The following is a 17,565-nucleotide window of genomic DNA, read 5'->3' on the forward strand; positions in this document are numbered from 1 at the left end:
TTGAGAAGCCTCTTTTGAACATGTTGTGCTATGTGAGAAAGAGCCATATGCTCTTATATGTAGAGAGAGAAGGGCAGAGTTGCAGGAGACAGTGTGATGCTTGGTCCAGGGGCCCTCGTGTTCCAGCTGTGAAGACACACTGATGGACGATGTGTAATAATGAAAGAATAACATGAGAGATTTATGCTCCATAAGAGATTGTGTATCAGGGGTCCCCAACCCCCCAGGCTGTGGACCAGTATGGGTCTATGGCCTGTTAGGAACCAGGTCACACAGCAGGAGGTGAGTAGTCGCAAAGGAGCATTATCGCAAAGGAGCATTACCACCCAAGCTCCACCTCCTGTCCAATCAACCACAGCATTAGCTTCTCATAGAATCACGAACCCTATTGTGAACTGCACATGCAAGGGACCTAGGTTGCGCACTCCTTATGAGAATCTAATGCCTGATGATCTGAGGTGGAACAGTTTCATCCCAAAACCATCCCCCACCTCCCATGCAAAAACTGTCTTCCACGAAACTGGTCCCTGGTGCCAAAAATGTTGAGGACCGCTGTTGTGTATCACAGATAGTAGGTGTTATATACTAGGTCAGAAGAAAGAGAGATTTCCCCCATGGAGGCAGACGAAGGTGAAAAGAGAAAAAAATCATTCATTCCTCCATTGATTTACTCCTTTAAAAATATTTGTTGAGACCTTACCACGTGCCAGGTGTATGGGTGCTGCAGATTTAACACTGTAAAATATATGCCTTCTTGAAGAGAGAATGGGGAAAGATGGAAATGGGGAGATGGACAGAAAAAAAATTTATAAATGCATACAAAACACAGAGCACTGCAGATGGTTTAAAGGGTATCATAGATGTATGTATGTATGTATTTTAGAGGCAGCATCTCATTCTGTCACCTAAGCGGGGTTCAGTGACACAATCATAGCTCACTGTAAGCTCAAATTTTTGACCTCAAATGATCCTCCCACCTAACCTCCCAAGGAGCTAGGACTACTGGCATGCACTACCCTACCTGGTTTGTTTGTTTGTTTATTTATTTATAGAGATAGGGTCTCACTATGTTGCCCAGGCTGGTCTTCAACTCCTGGCCTCAAGCTATCCTCCTGTCTGTAGGATGGCTTGAGGATATGCAGCTTCCCAAAGTGCTGAGATTACAGGAGTGAGTCACTGCAGCTGGCCCCCAAAATCATAGATTTAAAGAGGAAAAAAAGCACAGAAGGAGTATAGGAGGACTTTTTATGGCGAGCAGAGATTATAATTTTTAAAAGTTGACTGGATAAGATCACTTCGATGGTAGAACTTCTGCAAGGAAGAGAGGATGTGAGCTATGCGGAGACTTGGAGGGAGGGCACTTCAGGCAGAAGAAACGCAAATGCAGAGGCCCTGCAAGGGCGACCAACCTGAGTGCTTGTGAAATTTTGAGGCCAGAGGGAGCGGAGAGAAGGCAGAAACAGGGGCCTGGTGGCATAGGGCCATCAGAAGGGCTTGACTTTTCCTCTGAATGGGGAATCCTTTGGAGAGTTTTGAGCAGAGGAGAGACAGGATCTGACTTAGGTTTTGACAGGATCTCTTTGGCTTTTGTTTTGAGAATAGATTGTAGATTAAGGGCAAGTACAATGGATCCTCAAAAAACATTGCTTCCTTCAACATTGTTTCATTATGATGTTGAAAAGAAAAAAAAATCAGTTCCCAGCTGGGGCTACTGTCTGTGTGGAATTTGCGGGTCCTCCCCATGTCTGCACAGGTTTCCTCCATCATCCCAAAGGTGTGCACATTGGGTGAATATGTGTGTCTACACGGTCCCAGTGTGAGTGACCGTGGATGTGGGTGGGGGTGTGAGTGCTTGACCTGTGATGGAATGTTGTCCTGTCCAGGGCAGGCCTTTTGCCCTGACCACTCATGATCCTGAACTGGAATAAGCTGGTAAAGATTGGTGATCTTTTTGGGACCAGAAATATGCCAGGAACTCAACTCTTGTTTATAGCAATTAGCCTATGGTAACACTGGTTTTGTTATATGTCATTTTGCTGAAAGCTGCAGTTTCCGAAAACCTATGGATGATGCTAAATGAGGACTTACTGTATGGAAGCAGGGAGACTAGCTGGGAGACAACTGCACCAATCAGTGGTCCAGGTGAAACTTAGGCTAGACATGGTTAAGTGCGTGTGTGTGTGTGTGTGTGTGTGTGTGTGTGTGTGTGTCTGTCACTTTCCTGGCCGTGAAACTCTTTTTTCACATTGGAATGAAAGGTTAAGCAAGAGAAGTGCAGGAATGCATTCTTTTTCCAGGCACATAGCTGGCTCCTGGGAATAAAAGAACCTTAGCACAACCTTAAGGTGGCAAGTAAAAGGGGCAATCTGGTAATCGTGGAAGGGCAGAGGGTGTGCTACCAGACATCTGGGAAAGACTAGATCACATCATGTGTCCCATTATTTTCCACCAATCCTCCACAAGGAATCCTCATTTCTCTACATCGCGTTCCTGTGAGCTGGAACATTCTCACAAACCTAAGGGAGCCCTGCTGTCCTGCCTGAACATGAATGGTAATTGAGGTCTTCTTACTAAAAAAAATGCTGGAGATAAAAACAGCAATGCCATCAAAATAAGGACCCAATCGTTGTAAATATCTACAATCACTTAAAAAGAAAAGAAAATGCTTTTCCAGATTTCATAAAATAGGGATAAACCCACGAAGCCTGCTAAATAAGCAAGAACTATAAAATATGCTTGCCCGGTACCCAGAAAGTAATAATTTCTCCGTGTTACTCATTGACCTAAAGCCAGATTTAGCCAAGATGAGCATGTACCTCGTTAGTGATGGGCAGTCATTTCATTCACCTTCTCAACGATGCAATGGACTACACGTGAAATCTTAACAATGGGAATATGAGTGCAAAGGTTAACTCCTAAAAGATGACAGATAGCATAAAATCTTTGTATAAGCTTAAAAACAACTTAAGCCAAGAAGTCATAATTTCTTGTAGGAAAATAGAGCTTTGGTAAAGCTTTATAAAAATAAAAGCAAGGAAATGAAGCTATGATTCAGGTCAGCAGTTACCTGGGAAGGGGAAGGTCAAGGACATGGCAGATGAGAACAACGCAGGTAATAAGTATTCGTCAGTGCTCTGGGTGTCGTGAGTGTATTTGTTTCTTAAGTATCTTTTATATTATTTCTATTGATTCATTAGTTAATAAAAGATGGCCTCTCAAGGACCAGTGATGGCAGGATGTCATGAATTGACAAGAGTTGTGTTATTAATTAACTCCATGTACCTGAGGTAGCAAAGAAAGGGAGGGAGAAAAATTCAATGGACTTTACATTGGAGGGACAATTTAGATGGCCTTGCCTCATAACACATCTGTCACACTGAGGAGAAAGGGGTGTGTGTGTGTGTGTGTGTGTGTGTGTGAAATCATATCCATCACCATACAGCTGTGGCTCTGTGCATCTCTGAGTCAACGAGTTCCTGCATTTGTGTGAGTCTACCCACAGGAATTCCTGGACCCCCTGAATTCTGTTTGGTGCCCTGTTTGGTTCTGGCAGCAGGATGCATCCAGTGTGTTGTGAGACTTGGAGCAGGAAGGTGAGGCCTGCTACATGGGGACCAGATGTTTTGCAAGATTGTGAGGATCAAGCATTGCCTCCTCCAGTATGCTCCAGGGAGGTGACTGGCTGAATGAATCCCTCCCCAGCTGAGGGCTCCTTGAGTGTCTGGAGGGCTTGGATCAGGAGGTTCCAGAGAATAGAAGCATACACTCTTGTCCCCATAACCATGTCCTCCCAGGGACTGGCTGTCAGGGTTGGGGGCTGGGAACAGGGATCTGACCAAATGCAACATGTCTGGACTAGGGGGGTTGGAAGAACATTGTGAAACTCCTTCTAATGATGTGACTCTCAGACCTTCCCAGCTGTCTGGCCACCATCCCCAAAGATCAGGACAGGGGGTCCAACCCAGGCCACTGTCCTTAGCGATATGAAGAAACAGTTTATTTGCACACTCCCCCCACAGCTCTATCTTATCCACCACATCCCAATCTCTGCTCCCAGGATGTATCCACATGGTCGCCAACATGAGACTGGAGATGGAGGGGCGACCCAGGCCCCAGCCAGGCTCCAGTAGGAGGAGATGGGACAGCCACCCCTGAAGTGAGATTGTTGGTCTTTCACTAGGCCTGGCACATCCAAGATCTCCTCGCTGTCAGGAATGATGAGGCCCAGCCATTTGTGCAGGTCTGTGCATGGGAACTGACTGGGGAGAGAAAAGAAGATAGCAGAGGTATCCCATGGGGTTTTGAGAAAAATGTCCATTTTAATCAAGAAGAATGTATAATTCTCCACCAACGTGATAGTTAATTTCATGTGTCAACTTGGCTAGGTCATGATACCCTGCTCTTTGGTCAAATGCCAGCCTGGATGTTGCTGTGTGTAGACTTTGAGTAAAGCAGGTTATCCTTCAGTGTGGGTGGGCCTCATCCAATAAGTTGATTGCCTTAAAAGCAAGACTAAGGTTCCTCAAGGAAGAGAGTGTTCTGTCTCCAGCCTGCCTTTGGACTCAAGCTGCAATATCAACTCTTCCCTGGGTCTCCAACCTGCCAGCCTGCCTTGCAAGTTTCAGACTTGCCAGTCCCCACAATCATGTGAGCCAATTCCTTAAAATAAATCAAGGGAGGAAGAAGGTTGTCCCTAGAGAAAAAGAACCAGTTAGGTCACACACACACACACACACACACACACACACGCCCCTAAATAATATAAACCCAACTTACTTTGCTGCACACTTGCCCTGAAATGGCCCTATGAAATTCTTGATCAAAGCTCCTTGGATGCTGTCCAGATAAAGGTGCCTTCTCTGGGGCCAAGCTGAGACTTTTGGCAGTTGCTTCACATTCTAATGTTTTCACCAGCAAGTACAGACCCCAAACCTTCAGACATAGCTGTCAGTGCCTCCCTGTGAAAAATTCCTGTTGAAATGGTGCAGACATTCTTTGGAAATCATAACATAGTCTCCTCCAAAGTAGGATTCAGCATAAAAATTCTAGTCTGAGTAAATGAATTGAAACTGCTCCCAAAGTGGTGAAGTCCTGTGTGAAGTCTGCTAGTTGCTCAATGGAATCCATTATTTCCTTCATGCATGGTTATATGTTTGGAGCTGGGCAAAAGACTTCAAAGCCACGTGGTATTTCCCAGCCTTTCTTGAAGTCAGAGGCAGCCATCGAAGTAAGTTTGTCACCAGCAGAATAAGAGGGCCGGCACCTTAAAACCAGGCCCTATCTCTTTCATCCTTTTTTCTCTCCTGTAAGCCAGAGCACCAGCTGCAACAATGAGCATGTGCTGTGACCCTAAAGACAAAAGCAACACCTATGGACAGTGATTCTCAAAAGTGTAGCTGCCTCCCAAACACCAGCATCAGCACCACTTGAAAACTAGAAATGCAAATTCTCAGTCCCTATGTCAGATGTGCTGAATCAGAAGCTCTGAGAGTGGGGCCCAGCAATCTGTGTTTATAAGACTTCCAGGTACTTCTGATGCTCACTCAAGTTTAAGTGTGCTATCCTGGGGGATGGCAGAAATAAGATGGAAGGAACCTGGTTCCCTGAATGACTGCATGGAGCAGAGTCACATGGTGACAGGGACTTCAGACGGTCACAGGTGAGAGAAATACACTTTCATCTGGTTTGAGTTTAGTGTTTTTAGTTTTTTTACTTTTTTTTCTATTTTTGGAAGTGGGGATGAGGGAGTCTTTTGTTAAAGCAGCTTATCTTTTCAACCTAAATACTATGAATCTCTAAGAATGAGTGAAAGCTCAATCAGTTGTGGGGCAGTGGTCTCTTTCTCCAGGGTTTGCTAGACCAGATATTCCCACAGGGATTGTCCATACTGATGTATCACAAATTGATTATAGGGATGCTGGAGTCACAATCTCCTCAGGCCTCAGGACAGCTAAATGAAGCCCATCTGGCCAGATACCATAGGCCATTACTACCATGAACAGTCTTCTCTATTTATCTCAGGCTGTACAAATATGATTTTCTATATGTGCCCTGGAGATGCCTCCTGCTGCTCACAATTTTTAATCTTCTGCCTCTTGCTCTCCCTCTCCCCTGGTTCTCTGACTTCTTAGTCTACAGCTCTGTACAAACCTGGCTCCCTTGCTCTGATGGTTCAATTGGAGCACCTTCCTCTAGGTTGGTTACCTGAATATTTGAACTCCATGCACCTGGGCTGATGGTTGTAGGGATTTTTCCCTTCTACTTCAGTCTCTATGCAGCGACCATGATATATCCTCAGCTTTAAGGCAGGCCTTGAGGATAGTCACAGGGTTTCTTCTCTGTGACTATCCCAGGTTTCCTGGCTTGAGTCCTTCACAAAAACAAGGCTGTTTGGAGCAAGCAGCAACTAGTGCCTTCCCAGCTCAACTCTTGCCGAAGGGTGGCTGCTTTGTGAACCCCTTCCTGTCCCCAGCATGCCAAGTGCTGGGCCTCTAGGTCCAGAGCTGAAGGAGGCAGCCCTAGAGCCCTCATCCATTTCTTTTATTCCTATGCCTGATCATAATGGTTAGTACCCGTTTCCATTCAGAGTGACAGAAAAACTCAAATAAGAGTAACTTAGTAAGGAAGTACTCAAAAAAATAAGGGAGTCATGTCAGAAGAACAAACCACCCAGCTTAAAAGGGCTCCTACTGGCTAAATCTGTATATCAGAGTAAGTTATGATAGTCACAGATTATAACCAACTGAATAAAATAAGAACCCATGAGTCCATGTTTATACATATACATATATATATATATAGATATATAGATATATAAAGGAGAAGGGAAAGCCTCTCCTTACATTTGAATGTGAACTCATAAATGTAGAAAGGATGATGGAATTTGCCAATCATCATCTGGCAACCAGGATAATGATAATAATTCATTCAGACAAGAATCATCAATGGATGCTAAAACTGGTGGATACAGGATATTTATGTCATCTCAAAGAATCTCTCCGTAAGATACTGCTTAATTACAAAGGGGAAAATGTTCACTTTATGATGGAGAAGTTGGCCAACCCATTAACCAAGTGATCAAAGTTATCGTCCCCAGCCAGAGGACTGTCAATGTTATACACCTCCTCATGCACTGAAAGAGATACAACACCACTTCTCTGGCATTTCTGCCATAATAATAATAAGGGTAACAACAATATCAGTGACTTAAACAAGATGAAAGTCTGTTTGTCTCTCATATAAAAACCCAGGGCTCATGAGTGCTTCACATTATTAGGTTCCCAGTTTCCCTCTGTCTTGTTTCTCCGCCATGTGTGGCCTTGATCTCCTAAACCAAGATGCCAGCAGCCACATTCCAGATCACAGGACAGGGTAAAGGATGAAGAGTAAATAGCAGAGTCTAGGTTTACCACATCTTAAGGAAGGCTTCCAGAAGCTGGTACGACACTTCTGCTCAAATCAGAACTCACTCACTTGACCGCACAAAGCTGCAAAGGGGACTAGGAAAGATAGTCTTTGTTTAAGGCAGCCTTGCCCAGCTAAATGGAGCCCAGCTAAAAAATCTATTACTCTGAAGAAGTTAATGGGCATACTGGGCACGGGAGAACAACTAACAATCTCTGGAACACTGGTGTTGTTTTGTTTCAAGATGTCATGTTTCTATACCTCTGGTTCTTTTTATTAGGATCTCAGTTCATGACACCCCACATGCTTATTGTACATATAACATGCCCACATGTGCAGGATCTCAGAGCTCAAGTCCTGCAGTCCTTGATCTCCACATGAGCCTGGGCCTGTCTCACTTCTGTGCTTGTACGCAACTGTATGTTTTTATAGCTTTTCCCATAAGTAGAGGCAGCTGCCTACGAAAATTTCTCCATGACCTCGGTGCTGCCTAAGCTGAGATGACCAGAATGGCCAACTTTTGTTCCTTTCCTTTCTAGATAAGCAGTTCAAATGACTCTGGTAAACAACCATGTTCCCCGAACTTGGGTTTTTTCAGAGTTCTAGGAAAAAGAATAAATGCAGGGTTTTTGAGATTAGAATGGAGTCGCAAGATAAGCAGCATTTCTCAGCAAGGAGCCAAGAATGCATTAGGATAAGATAGGCTGAACTTACAGGCAGAGGGCAAAAGAGCTGTGGGGGTTTCATCCTCCTCTTCCCCACCTCCCCCACAGCCCCTTCAACCTCCAGCTCCACCCCCATAAGGATACGGGAGTTAGAAATAGGTCAGGAAGAAATTGGGAAATGTACATCCTTTTGAGCCTATGAAATGCTTCTGCTGGCATCTCTCCAAGTCTGGCTTGGCCTTGATACTTGATTCCTATGATGTGGTGGAGGTGGATAGGTAGGAAGTGGGGAGTACCACACAGATAATAAATCTCCTGTGTCTTCTGTTTTCAAATTCATGTTACTTCAGGACCACAGGGGCCATGACTTAGGAGTGGAGATGGGTTTTTGTGTAATTAGCCACAACACACAGGTTTTCCCTCTGCTGGGAATGGCTAGCCCTTCTTCTCTCCATCAGCCATCAGTGAACTATTCACTCTTAGCTCTCAGCTCACAGATCACCTCCATGAAGGCTTCCTGGACTTCCCCCAAGCCTAGTTAGATGTTCTTCTGGCACCCCTGTGAGATGACAATGTGGGGTCCAGGTTAAGCTCAGGCTCTGGAATGACAGTGCTTGGGCTCATAAGCCCAGCTCTCTACTTAATAGCTACTTTGAGAAAGTCTGTGCCTTAGTTTCCTCAGCTGTAAAATGGAATTTCAAAATAATACTGTCCACATGAGCTGTTGTGAGAATTCGGTGAGTTCTACCTGTGGCTGGCCTCATAAAGGCATTATTCACAATAGCCCAAACACAAACACAACCAAGTGTCCATCAGTGGATGAATGGATAAACAAAATGTGGCATATCCATATGATGGTATATTACTTAACCTTGAAAAGGAAGGAAATTCTGACACAGTGCAACATGGATGAACCTGAAGACATTATGCTAAGTGAAGTAAGCCAGTCACAAATGGACAAATACTGTATGATTCCACTTATATGAGGTACTTAGGGTAGTCACATTCATAAAGACACAGTAGAATGGTGGTTGCTGGGAGCAAGGGGAAGGGAGACCAGGAGTTACTGTCTAACGGGTACAGAGTTTCATTGTTGCATGATGAAACAGTTCTGTGGATCAATGGTCATGACTTACAAGTCTGCCTCTCTGCCCCAAACAGAAGGTTCCTTCTTTTAGTCACAATGGGGTTTTCTTCCCTAAAGACTCCTTCCCCCATAGTCTTGACAGCATATCACAGGTTCTGCCCACTGGATAGAGTAAAACAAAATGTTTTATTAGAGCATGGAGAGAGTACTTATGGACAAATGACAGAGCACAGCATAGTCACTCAGTCCATCCCAGCCCCGTTTCATAAGCTAGAACAGCTTCCACAGCCCCCAAAGATTCCCTCACACCCTTGCCCACTCTCTCCTTCCAGGCAGCCAGCTGACTCTCTGCACTGAGCCATCCAAGGAGCAGAGCCCCGGATCTGGATCCTGTGTCTTTTCCCTGTGTCTTGGCCAAATCGCTCACTAAGGGAGGTCCTGACATCACAAGGAGGGGGCATTTGTAGCCTCCTTTCCTTGGCAATCTCCTCTCCTGGACAGTGCCTGGCTGCCACCTGGCAGAAGCCGGCCCCTTTTTGGCTGCCTCAACAGACACTTCACCTGTCTTTAAAATTCCCTACAAGACCTATTTTAGCCACTAGTATTCCCCTGTTTGTGGACATGAGCTCTCAGGGATCCACATCGGCTGGACCTCCCACTTCTTCCGCCTATTGATCATTCTGCCATGAGCATGTCTAAAACTACCCATATTCGGCAAGGCACAGTGGTTCACACCTGTAATCCCAGCACTTTGGGAGGCCAAGGTGGGCAAATCACCTGACGTCAGGAGTTCAAGACCAGCCTGGCCAACATCGTGAAACCCCGTCTCTACTAAAAATACAAAAATTAGCCAGGCATGGTGGTGGATGCCTGTAATTCCAGCTGCTCAGGAGGCTGAGGCAGGAGAATCACTTGAACCCAGGAGGCGGAGGTTGTAATGAGCCAAGAACATGCCATTGTACTCCAGCCTGGGCAACAAGAGCAAAACTAGGTCTCAAAAAAATAAAAATAAAACTACCCATATTCAATGCCTTTCCAGACAAGGCTGGAGAGGGCTGTACTGAGAGAAAAGCTGGGGTCCACTGGCTCTCTGGGGTAAAGCATGAGCCAGGAAGGGAAGGAATGCTGGCAGGGATGTTATCACAGAAACGAGTCTATGCTAAAAGAGAGCCCAAAGGGAAACAGGGCCCCCTGCCCTTCCAAGCCCGGTGGGGAGACCTGGTGGAATGAGGGTACATTGGGTGAACGAGGAGTCAGAACACCTGAGTTCTTATTCCAGCTCTGTCACCAGCTTGCTGTGTGTCTCTGGACAAGTTGCTTTCCCTCTTGGGACCTCATTGCCCCTGACTATTAAAAAAAATGGAGATTTGGCTGGGCGTGTTGGCTCACGCCTGTAATCCCAGCACCTTGGGAGGCCGAGGAGGGAGGATCACTTGAGGTCAGAGGTTCAAGACCAGCGTGGCCAACATGGTGAAACCCTGTCTATACTAAAAATAAAAAAATTAGCTGAGTGTGGTGGTGCACGCCTGTAGTCCCAGTGACTTGGGAGGTTGCAGCAAGAGAATCGCTTGAACGTGGTGCAGTGAGCTGAGATTGCACCACTGCACTCCAGCCTGGGCGATAGAGTGCAACTCTGTCTCAAAACAAACAAACAAAAAACCCGGAGATTAGACTGGGTAATTTTGAAAGACCATCTCAGCCCTGACCCTCTGGGGGAATAACATCAATGGGTCAATTTGCGCAAAACATTTTACTTTTTAAAGCACAAAAATTTGCTGGGCATGGTGGTGCACGCCTGTAATCCCAGCTACTCGGGAGGCTGAGGCAGGAGAATCACTTGAACCCAGGAGGCGGAGCTTGCAGTGAGCTGAGATTGCACCATTGCACGCCAGCTTGGGCAACAAGAGTGAAACTACACCTTAAAAAAAGCACTTTCACCATCCTGGCTAACACGGTGAAACCCTGTCTCTACTAAAAATACAAAAAATTAGCCGGTCGTGGTGGCGGGCACCTGTAGTCCCAGCTACTGGGGAGGCTGAGGCAGGAGAATGGCCTGAACCCGGGAGGCGGAGCTTGCAGTGAGCCAAGATCACGCCACTGCATTCCAGCCTGGGCGACAGAGTGAGACTCTGTCTCAAAAAAAAAAAAAAAAAAGCACTTCCACATCAATGACTTCCCGCTGTTCTTAGGATGTTCCTGTAGATTATTAGATTAAATCTCATGGATAGGAATACGAGGCCCAGAGAAGTGAAACAATTAGTGGCAGGGCTGAGAGTAGATTCCAGGTCTCCTGGCTCTTATCAAGGTTGCTGTGCCCAGGGTGTACCCACACAAAGGCACAGATTGAGGTTGAGGGAAAAAGGGAGGCTGACAGGTGCTCAGTAGTGTGACCCAATCAGCCTTAAGGAAGGGACACCTTTCTCTAATTGGTCTGCCCAGAAGAGTCACCTTGTTCTCATAGCCCTTCCACAGGGAGATGGAACAGCTTTTCTCAATTAATCAGCCCTGAACACTCCTTTCTGCAATGTGTCCATCTACAGAAGCACCTCTTCCTAATTTGCACAAGGGCACCTTATGTACGAGGAATACCCTTGATCCCTGGGCTGCTCCTCTTCTTACTTGGTGTCTGTCAGGTCCTGGGGTCCAGGTCCAGCCCATGCTGAAGTCTGAGGGGAGTGGGTAGATGGACAGAAAGAACACTCAGGGCCCATAGTCTGCCCTGTCTTGGCTGCTTGAGCCCGTGGCTTCCACACACAGCTGTGTAGCCTTCTCTCCCTTGCCTTCAGGGTCAGCAGCTTAACTTTTTCTCTCTCTGGGAATGAGCAAGCTGAGCTGTGTCCTGCCTCCTTCCTGTCCATCTGCAAGACGGACAGCTTTGGCTCTCTCTCTCTCTTTCGCTGGGCGCCAGCGCACCTGCCATGTTAAGCCATGTTGAGCCGAGCCGAACCCCAAGAGCCTCCGTACAGCATTAGCAGGACAATTACCTTTTACAGACAACAGTGGCTCAGACCAAGTATGAACTTACACAAACAGGTTATATAACAAGTGGAGGTGTGTGCCTGTGCACCAAACCCACTGAGTCATGCGGGCATGGATCTCTGCCTTGGCCTGTTCCTTGACCAAAGCACATCCATGTACCTTACACTTGGGTCTGAAGTAGGGTTGCCAGATGAAATACAGGACACCCAGCTAAATTTGAATTTCAGGTGAACAACAAATCATTGTTTGGATTAAGCATGTTCCATGCAGTTCTGGGGGCATACTTAACCTTAAAGATTTATTTCATTTATCTAAAATTCAATGAACTGGGGCAGTCTGTATTTGCTAAATCTGCTGACCTTAGTCTAGAGGCAGTGGTATGTTCCAGCTGACTCCAATCAGCTCATGAGAGTCAACTGCAAAATGTTTAGATTTATGAGCTGGTTATTAAACCACCGGTGGCTTGAAATCAACCATGGTGGGAGCATTTACACCACAGAAATTGGTGACTGCCACACATCAGTGCTTTTCCTTTACAGAGCTGGTTATAAAACATTCCCCAATATACCACTGTCCAGAGGTTTCCTTGTCCTTAACATATTGGGTAGACTCAGAGGTTTCCTTGTCCCTATTAGGTAGACTCTGAAACCACGTCCCTGGGTGCTCCACAGTCACACAGGAGTCAGATTGCATCTAAGATAACTGTAAGGCTTAGTATACTAGAAAATGGAAAATTCCACTCCTAGGATCCTAGAATGAGGAATGTTGGAAACTTAGAATTCTAAAACAAGGATGTTAGAATCTCAGAATTTCAGAAGATGGAATGTTAGTGTTGAAATCAGAGGCTGTTAGACAGTATCCATTCCTCACCCCTCTCTAGCATACAGATGGCCAAGGCCTCATAGCCTGACCAGACCTCTGGCTGGCCCTCCTGGCTCAAGGCCCAGGCTTCTTGCGAGCCACAATGAAGCAGACCCCATTGTTGGCAGCATTGGTGACAGAGTAGCTCTGGGGACTCTGTAGGAGCTGCTCAATGTCAAAGCCAGCATCCAGGACAGCCTGCTCCACCTCCTCCTTCTCCAGGGCCACGCAGGAAAATTCACGCTTCCCCACCATGTAGGACGAGAGCCGAAGCGTGACCGTGGTCACCAGGTGGCCACCCGGCTTGAGCAGTGAGGCAAGGTTGCACAGTGCAGCGCAGTAGGCATCAAGGCTACAGCAGGCACACTCCATGGCCAGCAGGGTGAGCACACAGTCGGCGGGAGGCAACACAGCTGGGGCCAGCGGGTTGCCCAGGTGGACATCGCACTTGAGCACCCTCTTCACCGTTGCCCGCAGCTTCTCCTCCTTCTCCTCCCATTGGCCGCTGCAGAGAGAGAGAGGGAGTCAGGGAGGCCCTTTGAGGTTCTGAAGGGAACTCTCAGTCCACTGTGACCAGCAGATGGAGATGATCTCTGGATCCCCAAAGATTGCTGTCCCTGAGTCCCTGTGTGACCTGACAGCAGGCTCTTCTTCAATCTGAGCCTCAGTTTCTCCCAAAGAAAAATGGTTAGGGAGAATGGCTAGAACAATTATAGGAAACTTTCTCTCTCTGATTCCATGTGAGCCCCCTTCCCTTAATCTCCAGGAGGGACAAAGCCACCCCATGCACAGATGGGGCAGTTAACAAACATTATTGGATGGATGGATGAATGAATTAATGAATTTACTACAGATAATGTATGAATATAGCTATCTTAAAAATATAATTTTGAGTGATGAAAAGCAAATAGCAAATGACACAGAGCAAATTACTCTGCTATAAAGCTCAAAGGTGACTAAAACTAAATTATAGATTGTTTAGATATACATAAGTATGCAAGAAAAAATTTTTGGAAAAGGGAATGATAAGCATAAAATTCATATTAGTGATTACCTGAGGTTGGGAAAGGCAGAGGCAAGGAGTCACAGAGAAGCACAGGTAAGTCTTTATTATATTCGAGTACTCAGGTTGGGTGGTGAGTTCACGTCATTATACATTAACAGTCAGTCACACAGGTACAGACAATAGAGGGAAGAAGGAAAGATGGATGGATGGGTGGGTGGATGGATGAATATGGATGGACATGGATGGATGGATGGATGGATAGATAGATGGATATGGATGGATGGGTGGATGGATTGATGGATGTATAGACGGATATGGATGGATGGGTGGATGTATGTGGATGGACGGATGGATGGATATGAATGGGTGTATGGATGGATGGATGGATGGATATGGATGGATGAGTGGATGGGTGGGTGGATGGACGAATATTGATGGATGGATGAATGGACGGATGGATAGATGGATGGATGGGTGAACGGCTAGCTGGATGGATGGATGGATGGATGGATGGATGGATGGATGGATGGATATGGATGGGTGGGTGGATGCATGAATATGGATGGATGGATGGATGGATGGATGGATGGATGGATGGATGAACCAGTGGGTGGATGGATGGATGGATATGCATGGATAGTTAGACACATAGAAGATAGAAAGGTAGATATATAGATGAGGGTAAGGAAGGAAGAGAAGAAGGAAGAGATGAAAGTCATCTGGTTTTCAGTGTTCATACTTGACTATATCACACCTCAACATAGTCCTGTGATCAGAGACTTGCCCTTAAAACTGATGTAATCCTGAAACTTGGGGCTCCATCTACTCTATCCCCACCACATGACATCTGGTCCTATACCTGAAGGTCCTACTGTCCTGAAAATGTCAGAGACAACAAAGAGGCCAGGGAGACTTCTGAGAAGGAAGGTTGACTGGGAACCCCCTCCCCAACCTCTGCACACCTACCTGTTTCCTTCCAGCTCACAGGCGAATTTCACCACCGGGGTCCAGTCATAGGCCCCCGGCTCCTTCTTCAGCCACTTTTCCAGCTCCTCCCGGTTGCGGTCGGTAAAGTCGGAGAGAGTGATGTCTTGGAAGGACTCACAGGCAGCAAGAACTTGGTAGATGGTAGGACCTGAGCCAATGTCGATCAGCGTGTCCCCTTGGAGGCCTCCTGTGGGAGGGAAAGACTGGTAATGAATGGGTAAAAGAAACGAGACCCAAGGCAGACACAGGGATGAAGACACACACCCTGGTCTTACCCAAGGGGCAAACGTGCTTGGTGGTTATCACAGATTGGTGGCTCCCTGTAAGCCAAGCCTCATGCCAAATATTTTATATGCGTTAATTTCCATTTACACCTCAGAACTACCCTGTGTAGTGACTACTATCACTATTTTCATTTTACAGATTAGAAAACTGAGTCTGTAAAAGGTTAAACAATTAGCCCAATATCTTTCAGTCAAGAACATAAGCCAAGAGTATAATATTTCTGGGACAGAGAACAGAGGCCCAAGCCTTACTCTGGGGAAGATTCGGGCTGGAGAGTTCAGAGAGGACATGCTGGGGGCAGTGGCCCTTTAAGTTTCAGGCTGACTCGGAGCTGGGAGCCTCCCCTGGAAGTCCAGCCCTTCCTGGATGGGTTTCTTGTTCCTTGGAGGGGGGAGGGGTGTAAGCATACAGGAATAGGAAGCCGGGGCTAAGGAGATGATCTGGGAAGATGGCCCCAGGAGTGAATCCAGGGTCACCTGGAAGCTGGAATGAAGCATGACTTCCAACATTCTGTCTGGAACCCTGGCGTGGGGCCATCACTTGGCCTTCCAAGCTTGGTCACACCCAGTCCGGCTGTTCTCTGATTTCTGCCTCCCACACCGGCCTGCTCCTCCAGGCTCAGCAGACTTTTAACTCCCTCTTATCCCACAGACCACCAGGAGACTCACCCTTACTGTTCCCCAGTCAAGTGCCCAAAGTGAGGACATGGCTGCTTGAGTTTAGAAGACACGATCAAATCATGGGGTCACCACGGGGAGGGCAGTGATCATCGGGAGACAGGCAGAAGTCACCATCCGTCGTGCAGATGGCTCAGTTGAGGTCCTTGGGGTCTGAGCCCCTTGCTCAGGGTTGAGACCCCACCTAGCAATCCTTGTCCCAGGGCAGGGCTTTTCCAGGTCCTCATCACAGACACATCTGGGCTGCACACTCCGGGCACAGGTGATCCTGTCCCACTGCAACCCCACTGTTTGCCCTTGGCCTTCTGTGGTCCCCAGAGGCCTGGCTGTGCAAGGTCAGGACTGAACTTGATGATGACCTGGAGAGCCTTTTCTGCTCCACCCCAAAGACCTAGGGGCTAATGGAGAACAGTGTGGGAACTGCACGGGGCTGTGCTCTTCCCATAGGTCCTAATCCTTCAGCTGGCCCTAATCCCATGACACACAGCTCCTGAGTCACGGGAAGACAGACTCAACCTCCAGCATAACAGCTGCCCAAAGAGAGGGGCAGGGCCCCAGAAGCTCCCACAGCCCCTCCCCAAAAACCCCTAGAGGAGACCAGCTTGCCCCCAGGACACCTTCTCCCCATCCCCATCCAGGTTCCTTGGAGAGAGGCTCGAGGGGAAGGGCCACCCTCTGCTCACCAGGGCCGAAGGTCTTGTGGAGACATTCCAAGTTAAACTTCAGCATCTCGGCCTCGGGTGAGGGGCTGCCATCGAAGCTGTAGTAAGTAGCCAGGTAGTCCCTGGGCAGGAAGTGCTTCTGGTACTCATCACCCCCAGTGAAGCCACCCTCCATGGTGTCCCTGAAATGTGCCCCCTCCTTGCTGTCAGGTCTTATGAGGGCTCCAAGCTCTCCAGGCTCCACCCCCAGCATTCCAGCCTCATCCCATGGCTCCTCCCAAGTATGCCTCTCCTTGAGCTTCTCCTTCTAGGCGGATGCAGAAGGGAGTGCATCTCTCACCACTTCCCAGCCACACTGACACACCTGAGGTTTCCCCAACCCCAGAGCTATGACAGCTGGGGCTGCAGCCGCCCTGGCCCTGCTGCCTCTAGGGATCAACCCATGTCCGTCAAAGGCAATTGATGGTGCCCAGCCCTGGGTGCAACTCTCAGCCCTGGCAGCCACATGCTGCTGTGTGGCCTCCAGTAGATGTCAGATCTATGTTTCCCCACCTGTGTGCCCACTTCACTGACTGTAAGGACCAAAGTCACTCCTCTAAGTCACAGGTGTTGTGACCTGAGTGCACAGTGAGATCCCCATCTTGTCCCCTGATGGTCAGTGGGGCCCAGTGGCTCTCTCTAGGCCAGGCAGCGGGCACAGCTTCATGTATCCCCCATCCCTGCTGGAGAACACAGTTCAGACCCCAGGAGGGAGAGCAGAATGGCTGACTTGGCATCACTGTGCAGGTCACTGGGAGAAGAGCAGAAATTGTTGTCAATCTCCATGAATGAGAACAAGGGCGCCTCGTCATAAAGCATAAGCTGTCAGAGGGGTCCTGGCTTCCTGGCCACTGACTCACCAGGCAACTCCGGGTAAGACACTCCTGGCCTCAGTCTTCTCTTTGAAATGGGA

At 47.5% G+C, this 17,565-nt stretch overlaps 1 protein-coding gene across 1 annotated transcript; it reads right to left on the bottom strand.

Annotated features, from left to right (window-relative positions):
- Positions 1-9,323: 9,323 nt before the first annotated feature.
- INMT (indolethylamine N-methyltransferase) lies at positions 9,324-16,804 on the bottom strand. Its single transcript, NM_001131114.1, is given in 3 exon segments — positions 9,324-13,501; positions 14,969-15,176; positions 16,635-16,804. Coding segments are annotated over 3 exon segments (792 nt in total). The 5' UTR covers positions 16,789-16,804; the 3' UTR covers positions 9,324-13,071.
- Between the last annotated feature and the right edge of the window lie 761 nt (positions 16,805-17,565).

The sequence above is a fragment of the Pongo abelii genome, chromosome 6, assembly GCF_028885655.2.
Source record: "Pongo abelii isolate AG06213 chromosome 6, NHGRI_mPonAbe1-v2.0_pri, whole genome shotgun sequence".
NCBI classification, from domain to species: Eukaryota; Metazoa; Chordata; class Mammalia; order Primates; family Hominidae; genus Pongo; species Pongo abelii.